At 38.3% G+C, this 11,405-nt stretch overlaps 1 protein-coding gene across 1 annotated transcript in view; it reads left to right on the top strand.

Moving 5' to 3' along the window:
- Window positions 1-1,838: 1,838 nt before the first annotated feature.
- The window catches only part of LOC102487160 (type 2 phosphatidylinositol 4,5-bisphosphate 4-phosphatase), a gene marked incomplete at its 3' end in the record, with an annotated part of 73,908 nt that continues 64,341 nt past the window's right edge, over window positions 1,839-11,405 (top strand). Inside the window, exon 1 of the mRNA XM_006155291.3 lies at window positions 1,839-2,065. Coding sequence (XP_006155353.1) covers window positions 1,960-2,065 — 106 coding nt within the window. The remainder of the gene's footprint in view (window positions 2,066-11,405) is intronic.

Here is an 11,405-nt window from a genome sequence, read left to right as displayed (position 1 = left end):
TTATTACAGAACATGCTGGTGACATAATAGGACATTATATTGATCGGATGTTGGGGCCAGAAGGTGGCATAGTGATTAAGGCACTGGATTTCCACATGGCCCACAATGGTGAGTTCTGGGTCTGGTGGCTTAAAACTCATGCTGGGCGTAAGTGCTCTGTGCTCGAAATCCTGAGAGGAGCATGGAGGAGAAGGGATTGCAGCAAGGCCATCCTTCCTCCACCTCCCCACCCTGGGGTGATTTCTCACTTTGTTTCTCTGTCTCGCTTTGTTTTTCTGGCAAGCACATGCGCTCTATAACAAAAATCTCTCTCTCAAATAAAAAAAAAAAAGGATGTTGATTCTTCTTATAATGTGGTTAAACTCAATAGCCTTCAGGCTGCAATTATATTATTAATAAATATACTACTATTTATTGTGTAAATCATAGACACTTTCTGTAGGAAGTGCAGCATCTTGACCCTTCTTTCCCTTTCCAGGTTCCTTGAGACCTATAAATGCCCTTGGGTTATATCACATGAGAATCCTTGTATTGGGTCCCTATGCTACTGACCCATATAAGAGACTGCATAACAGAAAACATCATTCTTTAATTTTCCCGTAGGACTTCCAGCTGATGCCTAAATGGATTTTCTTTAAGAAACTGTATGTCTTCAGAGATCAAATTGAGGACCCTTTTTAATGTAATATGAGAAGTAATTCCAAATGTCTGAAGTCTGCTTCTTGCTTTGCCCATTGAAATATACAGCTGAGACTACCAGACTCATTTTTGCTTTGTTGAACTGTCTTTCAGGCATCTTGAAGACTGAGACCATGCCCTAGTTATCTCTGTATGCCTGGTAAGTTCTTTGAGTATCGCAAAAAAAAAGTATTGCAAGAAGATGATCAGTGTTGAATTTTTATTTGTGTATGTTCAGTACTTTTCTTTTTGTATTCACATAAGCCACATTTAGATAATATGGCAAGTCACCATAAAAGAAAATAAAGAAAACAAAACTAAGTAGAGAAAACAAGGCAAGAATTGTCCACAGCTTTAAAATTTTTTTTACATGTAGGAAATTATTTTTTAAACATCTCAAGAAAATTGTATTTCATTATCTTACTTTATTTTTACACTTCATTATTGCATACGGGTCAGTGACAATATAGTACAAAAACAAAACTAAAAGGGCACTCTGCTTTGTAAATTGAAACTTGTAGAGGCCAATACACTATTCACAGTTTCAATAAGATACTGTTACTGGAGTACTGAATAAGGTAATGCCAACACTTATGTTGTTAAAAAAATCAACAAAGTAAGAAATGTCAACATTCATACAAAAATAGACTATCCCTTAGAAAACGGACACTTAAAAATGAATTTTGTAACAAAAGAAGAACCCCTCAAGTAAGAATTGATAACCCTAGGAATTAGCTTTCTTCAGATAATTGCTGCAAAGTTTGATGGCAGTCCCTCCTCCTTCCTAGAGGAGCTAAACTTGCTGTCCGTGTTCACTCTAGCTTTCCTGTAATCAAGTCATAGGCCTTTTCTCTTAGTCCCTTTATATTCGTCTTTTCCTTTAGAGACTTGTCAACCCTCCATTCCATTTGCCCGCTCTCCCTTTGGTTACTTGGCACCTTCCCTTTCTCACAGTTCCCAATCAGCCATAATTGGTTCTCTTTTTTCCAGGCTGGCTGGGCTCCTGCTACTCCTCATCTTCCCCTCCTCCCCTCTCTCGGGCTCTTTCTTTCTCACTCTTCTCCCCTCCCTTCCCCACCCATCCCCCAGTCATGCCTCCTAGCGCCCTTCCCCTCCCCCGCTTCTGGTCCGCACCCTCCCTTCCCCCGCCTCCTGCCTTGTGACACATTCTGGGTCCTCCTGGAGGCGGCAGCAGCAGCAGCGGCAGCGGCATTAGCCACCACCTCCACCGAAGCCGCAACCCCAGCTCAGCCTCCCTTTGGCCCCGCCGCTGCTGCAGTCATGGCTGCTGATGGAGTGGACGAACGCTCGCCTCTGCTGTCAGCATCCCATTCAGGAAATGTCACTCCCACCGCCCCACCGTACTTGCAAGAGAGCAGCCCCAGAGGTAAGGCCAGCACAGACCTTTCTACTTTGTCAGGAAAAGCCTAGAATGATGAAGACTTGAGAGATCTAGCTGACTGGTGGAGGAGAGCCTTGGGCTGGGAATGAACGATGCTGACTGTGCCTTCAAGATGAGCCGACCTGCGGGATCGCTTCACGTCAGGGCTTTGCTGCTGCTGCTGCTGCTGGCGGTGGCGATGGTGGTGGGGTGTGGGTATATTTCACCATCTCTTACCCAGGAGTACAGGATGTGACACGAATATCCCAAACTGTGCTTTGCAGAGCAGCCCCTAACTGCAGCTGGGAGGTGGTGCAAATCTTTCACAATCATTCACAAATCCTTTCGGGCTGCCGAGAAACCAGGAGTGCTGCTCACCTTGGCATGTGTCCTTGAAAGGGCTTTAGCTTGAAAAATCTGCATCTCCTACCATTCACCCACCAGTGCTCTGTTCAACCAGGAATTGCCTTACCAAAACAAATATAGTTAGTGTTCTTAATATGCCTGAAATTCCTGCCCTTCGTTATTACTCCTACTTGTAAGAAGTGTGTGTTTGCTTTAGTTGCCAATGAGTAAGGAAGAGCCTTAGTTCTAATAGAAAGGAAGATGGAATTTTTAAAAAATGCACATCTGGGTGAAATTGAATGGCATCCAGACAAACATTGGTGGGAGGCTCTACAGGGGAGGGTTTTTAAAAGTTTGTGGAAAGTGTATACTATTAAACAGCTATGCATGGATTTAATAATACTTGTGCACCCAAATAAATCCATACTTACATTCTATTTTTCCACAAACTTTTTGAAGTCCCTTCATATTTACTATTCAACTTATTGAAAGATTTATTTGCATTCTAAGCCTTTTAATTGACTATTGTAGTAGAAATAGTTAAGAATTACAGAAAATAGAAGGTAAGACTTAAAAAAAAACCACTTAGAATGGTGAAAAGAATGGTGAAATGTAGCTTAAGTGCATGCCCCCCCTTTTTTCGGGGGGGTCAAATGTAAACAAAGTTTGAAAACTCAAGGAGGCAAAAGTTAATGCTTTTGAAAATATAGGCAGTTCATGTTTCTTGTAACACAACTCTTTCTAAGTTCAAGTCTGGAATTGGAACAGCCTTAGAGCAGGTCGAACTTGTTTAGTACTTAAAATTTCCATTTAATACATTATAACCTGGGAATCAGCTACCTAGATCTTAATCCACACTCAGCAAGAAGCAGGACAAAGGAAAAGATGTTTAGCTGTGAATAATTCAGTGTTACCGATGGCTTGAAAAATAAAATGCAAAATGGAACAGAGAACTACAGGCATCATATTTGTTAGCCAGTATTAAACTTGTAACAGAGGATACCAGTAGGGGAATTTTCCTAAATGGGCCAATTTGAAATTCATAGTTTGCTATTATCTAAATTTTATGACATTGAATAGGGTAAAACACTTATTAATGAATATTTCAACTTCATCAAGTCGACCTTTTATGACAAAATATTTAACAATTTATCAAGAGAGAGTCTGGATTTAAGTAACTGTTTTATAAGCTTTATTTTTATGCCCTCTGTGTCCAATTTCTGTTGTTGTACTTTCAGTCAAAAGTAGCTAAAGTATTTTAATTTTTTTTAGAATTATTTATTCAATTTTATTTATCATCATCATATTTTAATTTGCTACAGGGTGTGTTCACTCACCAGAGAGAGAGAAAGGGAGAGAAAAAGGAAGTAAAGAAGCATGCCACCAGGTCCAGGACTCAAACCATGGTCACACATGTGGGAGTACAGTGCCTTTACCACCATGTGCCTGCTGGCCCCTAAAGTATTCTATAAGAACATTCACACCCATGGACCTACTTATAGATGCCTTTATTACTTACGTTATAGTTCTTTACTCTGATAAGATTCCTCATTGTACTACACAATGAGTATAAGTTCCAGTTCAGTCACTGAGTATTTTCATTCTAGAAAACTTTTTTTAAATGTTTTTGCCATATGGTGTGTATGCTCACTGGAAGGAGAGACAGAGACAGAGAGGGGAAGTGAGAAATCACCACCCCTGGGGAGGGGGACGGCCACGCCACAGTTCCTTCTTCATCCTCCTTTTGGGATTTTGGGCACTCACACAAACATGCCCAGCATGATTTTCAAGCTGCCAGATCCCAGGCTCAAACTGCAGTCAAACATGTGGGAGCCCAACACCTTAACAACTATACCACCTGCTAACCCTATCATTCTAGAAAACTTTTAACAACCAGAGAAAGTCAATGATTGAGCCAAATGCTCCTTCTGCCTTATGGTAGGGTAAATTTTTTCTTAGTTGACGAATGAAACAGATTAGATAATTAGAAACACTCATTTTATATAGCATAATACTCTACAAAGATAAAGTCTACATGAGAAGTAAAGGCATTTTTTGCATTTTTTACAGAATTTGTTTCCTTGATAATAAAGAAGAATCTTCATAAATATTGTAATAGCAAGATCTCACAAGATCTAATTTTAGAAGAACATGGTCATTTATTAATTCCTTAATTCATTGGGCAGTAAAATGTGACAGACACTGCTCATGGTGAATGAAACTGGCCAAATCCATGTCCTTTTGGAGCCTGTGCTATAGTAGGAAGAAAGAATAAGTAAACACATGACTGAATGCTTTCAGATTGCAACAAAAATTCTCTCACTATACCAGATATTTTTAGTAATTAGGAACAATTAGAGTTGACAGTCAGAATCTAAGAAAACTATAAAAAATGCATTTTTGATAATGAAATTTAGTTTATGATGCCATTTATAGTTACTTAAACTTTTATTGGGAAAATAAGAGGAAGTTACGAGCTATGACATGATTATTTTCTCCAGTCCAACCTTTTGCTTTTAGTGTTACCTTTTAAAGAACAGGAACCTCTAAGATGAAATATTCCATTTTGTGTTGTAGGTTGGTAGGATATTAATGATGTAGTGGAGAGCAGTTAGTATTGTGCATCTAGATTTAGTACCAGAGGAAACATGTGGTCTGTGTAACAATCCACCTTGGTTTCTAAGTGGAATGTGTCAAGCAATTGGTACTGTCAGTTCAGAATTCTGTGCACAGACTGGGAAATCACCTCTTTCCTGATTATAGTGCTCCATTTGCCAGCTTTTGTATAAACATAGAAACGTAAATCAAAGACATTTTAAGGGCCATTAGAGGGGAGACTGGGAGAAATAACACAGAAGTACACAGTTTGGGTGTATTAATTGATTCCTTTATTTGTCTTCTAATTTTGTAGGCTGGGAGGCTGGTGGTAGGGGAAGAAGTTCTAGAATGAGAACTTGTTAGGGTCTTTGTCTTTCTCTCCTTCTCCCTGTTCCTCAATCTTATATAAGAAATAAACTTTTGGGGCTGGTAGGTGGCGCGGTGTTTAAGAGCATGGGACTTACACTTGGCCGACCCCGTTTGAGTCCCAGACCTGAGGACTTGCTTTCCCACTTTCCCCTACCACGCCCCTCTCTCATTCTGCCCCTCTCTGGTTAAATTGAAAAATAAATAAAGTTAAAAAAAGAAATAAACATTTAAAATGATTTTACAATATTTCCTCTGTGAAAAATAACTTATATTTAGAACTAATTATTCACATATTGAATATAGGAGAGTTATATATGTCACTGTAGTTCATAAAAGATAGAAGTAATTTGTTTTACAGAGGCAGACAATTCGATTTACTTAGTTTCTTTCTTTCATCCATTCAGCAAATAAACACTTTAGTATTAGCCAAGCTTTATGGTAGGAAGGTAAAACAGACATGGCTCATTTTACAGTGTAGTGGAGGATATTGAGACATAAATTACATAATTATGCAAACAAATGCAAAATATTACGGGGATGAGAACAGTGCTGAAAATGTATCCAGTGCCTTGAGAGTATAAATTGAGATTTAACCTGGTTAGGGGAGTCAAGGAAGGCTTTCCTGAAGCTTGATTGAGATCTGAAAGTTGAGCAGGAGTTAGCGAGGATTGGAAGAACATTTTAGGCAAAGAAAGTGGTATGGGCAAAGCTGTAAGTAAAATGAATTATGGAAAGTACAAGAAACTAAAGGAAGGACAATGTGGCTGAAGTAGAAACAGCAGTAAGGAAAATGTGCTGCAAAATGGGACTGGAGAGGCAGGTATGGTTGATATTCTTCAAAGGCTCTTTGCTTTCTCCAAAGCCTTTTCCTCCTTTGGAATCTGGGCTGACCCTATGACTAGATTTTGATTTCTACATAATAATGCTGAATGACATCTAGGCTAAGTCAGAAGAGGTTTTACAACTTTTGCCTTGATCTCCTATAAAGGGCACTCTGGGGAGATTAACTTGCCACGTAAGAAGTGGATACCTTAAGATTTCTATGCTTTGAAGAGCCTGAAATTAGCCATGTAGAGAGGCTATGCAGAGAGAAAGACGCTTGACCAATCTTCAGTCATGCAAGTGAAAATGCCACCTTGGATATCCAGCCCAGGTGAGCACCTTCAGATGACGTCAGTCCTAGTCAAATTATTACGTAACTGCATAAGAGTCTAGGTGCTAACCCAACAGAGACTCAACAACCCACATAATCACGACCACTACTATTATTGTTTTAAGCCACTAGAATTTTGGTTGATTCATTCTGTAGCAAGAGATGACATCACAACATTGTTCCTATTAAGGAATTTTGCTTTAAGCAAAAGAATGATAGGATTAGATCTTTATTTATTTTACAATCACTCTATACGGAATTAATTAGGGAGCTGGCTAGAATAGATGAAGATAGATTACTTGCTTAACTATAAAGTAATTAGTGCAAATTCAGAGGATTATGATGGTAGTGTGGACTTAGTAGTAAGATGGAGAGGCAAGAGTTTATGTGGAGGAGGTTGATTAAATAGGCTTTGATAATGGATTGCATATGGGAGTGAAATGAAGGTGAAGAAGATGTCTCCTAGAATTCTGGCTTATACAACTCAGTGTTTTGATTGTCTGCAGTAAGACAGAGCATCAGAAGAGGACCAAGTTTGGGGAAACAGTGACCATGAGCTTGGCCTTAGACATGGTACATTTCAGATGCTTTCAAATACCCAAAAAGAGATGTGGCAATTGGATATATAGGTATAGGACTAAGAATCGAAGTCTGAGCTAAAAATGTAAAATTGTACATTGTTTGCAAATTGGCAATAGCTAAGTACATGGATATCAATTCAGAGCTTCCTAGGGCCCTAGTGACTTGCCACTGGCTGTGCCATGATTTGTTAAAATATCAATTAAGCTTTCAGGCCAGTGGTTTTCATCTCTGAATAACCATATGTCAATCTTGTCATTATTTCTGTGTACCATGATATGAAAAATTTGGGAAACTCCATATGAGATTGCCTAGAGGGAAAGTATAAAGTTAAGAGAGAGAAAGAACTGAGACAAAGCTTTAGAAAACTCTACGTTTAATGATCATGTAAAGAACTGCGAATCAAGGGGAACAAAGTTCTTCTCAGACCAGCAGATGGGATGGTGACAGAGGCACTGGACTCTCACATGGCCGACCATGATTCGAGTCCTGGACCCAGTACCCTAAAACTCATATTGAGCGTGTGTGTGTGTGTGTGTGTGTGTGTGTGTGTGTCCAAAATCCTGAGAAGACAGTGGAGGAGAAGGGACTCTGGTGTGGTCATCCCCCTTTGGGGGTGCTTTCTGGCTTCTTGTCTCTTCATCTCTCCAATGAGCACCAAAAAAATTTTTTTTGAAAAAAAGAAAGCTTTCAAGCATGGTATAAGATGCAAGAAAAAAATGAAGATAAAAATAAAAATATCTTTTTAAAAAAATTATTTATTTAATTTTATTTATTATTACTATTCTTCATTTGACCAGAGAAAGACAGATTGAGAGAGAGAGGGAAAGTGATAGTGAGAAAGCAAGTCACTGGGTCTGGAACTCAAACTGTGGTCGGCCATAAGAGAATCCAGTGTCTTTACCACCATGACTCTTGTTGACCCCACAAATATCTCTTAAACTTAGTGTCATGGAGCGCATAAGTAATCTTAGATTTATTTTTATCCAAGTACTTTTAAAAATATGTTTATTATATATATATGTATGTGTGTGTGTATTTAATGTACATTTAATCATGTGTCTTTACAGTGTACATTTCTTTTTCCAGCACAAATACCATGTATATCAATCAAGACAAAGATATTACCATATACATTATCATCAGCAAATAGCTTCTCATATTTTTGTCAATTAAACATTACTTTTACTTGCTTTTTCCCTACCCTTCCCTTCCCTCCTTTCCATACTAAACTTGTTTTTCACATTTTATTGATTTACAAAAGATCTTAAACTAAAGATATGGACAAAGCTAGAATCTAGTGACAAGTGCACTGCAATTTTCTTCTGAAACATTTTTTTCTCTCTCCATTTCCCCTTTTACTAATGAAAGGTATAAACTAATTTATTTGCATAAAAATACGTTAATCTCAATTTGGTCTTTTTTTTTTTTTTTTTTTTTTTGCACAAAACCTGATAAGAATTCCATTTCTGGGGCTGGCAGGTGGTGTTGGTGGTTAAGGGTGCTGGACTTCTACATGATTGACAGCAGTTCAAGTCCTGGACCTAGTGGCTTGCTTTCTCACTCTCTCTTTCTCTGTCTGTCCCTGTCTGGTCAAATTTAAGAAAGAAAGAAAGAAAGAAAGAAAGAAAGAAAGAAAGAAAGAAAGAGAGTTAGTTAAATAATTTTTAAAACAATAATTCAGGGACCAGCAGTTGGTATAATGGCTATGTTGCTGGACTCTCATGTAGTTGATCGTGGTTCGAGTCTTGGACCTAGTGGCTTCAACTCACACCAGGCACGTGTGTGTGTATGCCCAAGATCCCAAGAGGAGAATGGAGGAGAAGGGATTGTGGTGTGGCCCCTGGGGGGTGATTTCGCTTTCTGTCTTTATGTCTCTCTCCGTCTTTCTGGTGAGTGCATGCGCCCTATAGCAAAAACCTCTCGTAAATAAATAAATAAATGTTAATTAATTAAAAATTCAATTTCTGATGCAAGGCAACAGATACAATTGTATTATTGAACTTATACCAATAACCATTCTGCCACAAAACATGAGTGCTCACAAATATTTGCCAATTGCAAAGAAGTCAGGAAGGGAGAAAAGTTTGTATTTCAATTTTAAAAATATTTTTTAACAAATTGCTGAACCTATCAATAACTCAGAAGAAAACCAAAATCCTTAAACCTGGAAGACAAAGCTTAGAAGAAAATCAATAATGTTTTAGACAAAAGTCATAGAATTTTATTTCACCAGTTCAGTTTCATATAATCTCTTTTTTGTTGAATTTGCAATGTTACTGTGGTCTGATCTTTCCACTTAAATCCTGGAAGTTAACATTCAGCATTAACGCTGATATTTCTGGACTGAATCCTACCATTAAGTTGGCCTTTTTCTTGGTCATTTTTTGTTCTCTTATCTCTGTCTGTCTGTCTTTAGTTTTCCTGGTGTAACACTCCTTTCAGAACTTCTTGAAGAGCTGGTCTGGTATTGGTAAATTCCTTCAGGTTTTGTTTATCTGAGAATATTTCAGGCTTTTCTTCCCATATGAAAGATAATCTTGCTGGGTACAGTATTCTTGGTTGAATTTGTTTTTTACTTAACATTTTGAATATACTTTCACATTCTTTCCTTGTTTGCATTGTTAGCCTGATGGGGTATCCTTTGAAAGTAATGCGACGTGCTCTCTTGCCAATCCTATTATCTTGTCTTTGTGGTTTGGTCAATTTGGCTGTGATGTGCCTTGGAGAAGATCTTCTTGGTTGATTCTATATAGGGTCCTTTGTACTTCTTGGGTCTGGATATTTGAATTCCTCTCTAAGTTTGGAAAATTTTCTTCCAGGATTTCATGGAATAGATTATCAATACCCTTATTAGTTTCTTCCCCTTCTGGGATACTGATGATCCAGCTGTTTGGGCACCTAATGGTACCCAGTGTTACACGTATGTTATTCTCATTTTTTGTGGGGGTTATTTTCTCAGTCTTTTTAGTGAATTTTTCTAGGTCAGAGGTTTTATCTTCCACATCTGAGATTCGATCTTATGTATGATCTAATCTGCTTTTAATACTTTCAAGGGAGGTTTTATTTTCTGTATTACAAACTTAATCTCTAAATCTTCCATTTGATTCTTTTTTATGTGGTGTATTTCCTCTTTTAGATGGAGCAAGAACTTCCTTACCTCCTGGAACTTGTCTCTTTCCTTGTGCATCTTCTTGAATTCATTGTCTCTCTTCTCTTGCATTTCTGTTAGCTTTGTCACTATGAATATTCTAAATTGTTTATCTGACATTTCCATGAGTTCTGTTGTACTATCTGTAGATGATGAAAGGCAGTTCTTTCTCTGTAGGGAAGAGATATTTTCTTAGTTTCCCATATTTCTTGTGCTTCTGCAGTGATGTCTGGTCATCTGATGGATTATATATTACTTCTACTTTCTTGGAGTTAATTCTGAGTGTTAGAGGTATACAGAGGACATGACCTGCAATATTTCTGCAGTTCTGTTTCCCTGATCTTCACCAAGCAATCTGCACTTTTGTCCATGGAACTGGATATTACAAAGACCTCCCAGTTTCCAAAGAATAAGTGCACCTGGGCTGAGCTGTGGGGTTTCAACTAAGAATTTAGAGTTGTGTGGGAGGAGATGAGCCACACACTCCGCAGGTCCACTTTGCAGTCTCTCTTCTCTGATTTTCAGCCATTTGGTGGTATATTCATGTTTGGCTAATTTGTTGGAGATTTTTGCTACTGTAAGCTCACATACTTCACTTTACTCTGAGGGACTTCTATGCCTATTTCTCCTCTACTACTGTGTTTTGCGATGTGGTATCTACAGAAAGAGATTTGAATCCAGATTTATGAAGATGAGTTTCTCCCTTTGTAGCAGTTCAGTGGAGTTTGAGGTTTTCTATGACTCTAAATGTATTCAGATGTTTCTCTACTGAGGACCTAGTCCTGTCTAGATTCTTAATGTGTGAAAGCTGAGAAGTAAGGTAAGAAAGTCAGGTAAAATCAAAGGATGGAAAAAAGGGAAAAAGACAACACAAAACAATGAAAAGGGAGAAAAGTTTAAAAAAAGGCAAAAAAGTGAAAACCACATGGTGTGGCCAGGCTGAACATAAGACCCTAATAGGGTGCGTACTTACTTTGTTTTTTTTTCTTTCTTTTTTTTTTTTTTTTTTTGAGAAGTTTTCACTATAGGGCACATGCGCTCGCCAGACAGACAGAGAGAGACATAGAGACAGAAAGAGAGAAATCACCCCCCAGGGGGGATGGTCACGCCACAATTCCTTCTCCTCCATTCTCCTCTCGGGATCTTGGGCA

Source organism: Tupaia chinensis, unplaced genomic scaffold (assembly GCF_000334495.1).
Source record: "Tupaia chinensis unplaced genomic scaffold, TupChi_1.0 Scaffold000444_1, whole genome shotgun sequence".
Taxonomy (NCBI): Eukaryota; Metazoa; Chordata; class Mammalia; order Scandentia; family Tupaiidae; genus Tupaia; species Tupaia belangeri.
Note: the sequence above shows the minus strand (reverse complement) of the source record. Positions and strands in the feature narration are given on the sequence as shown.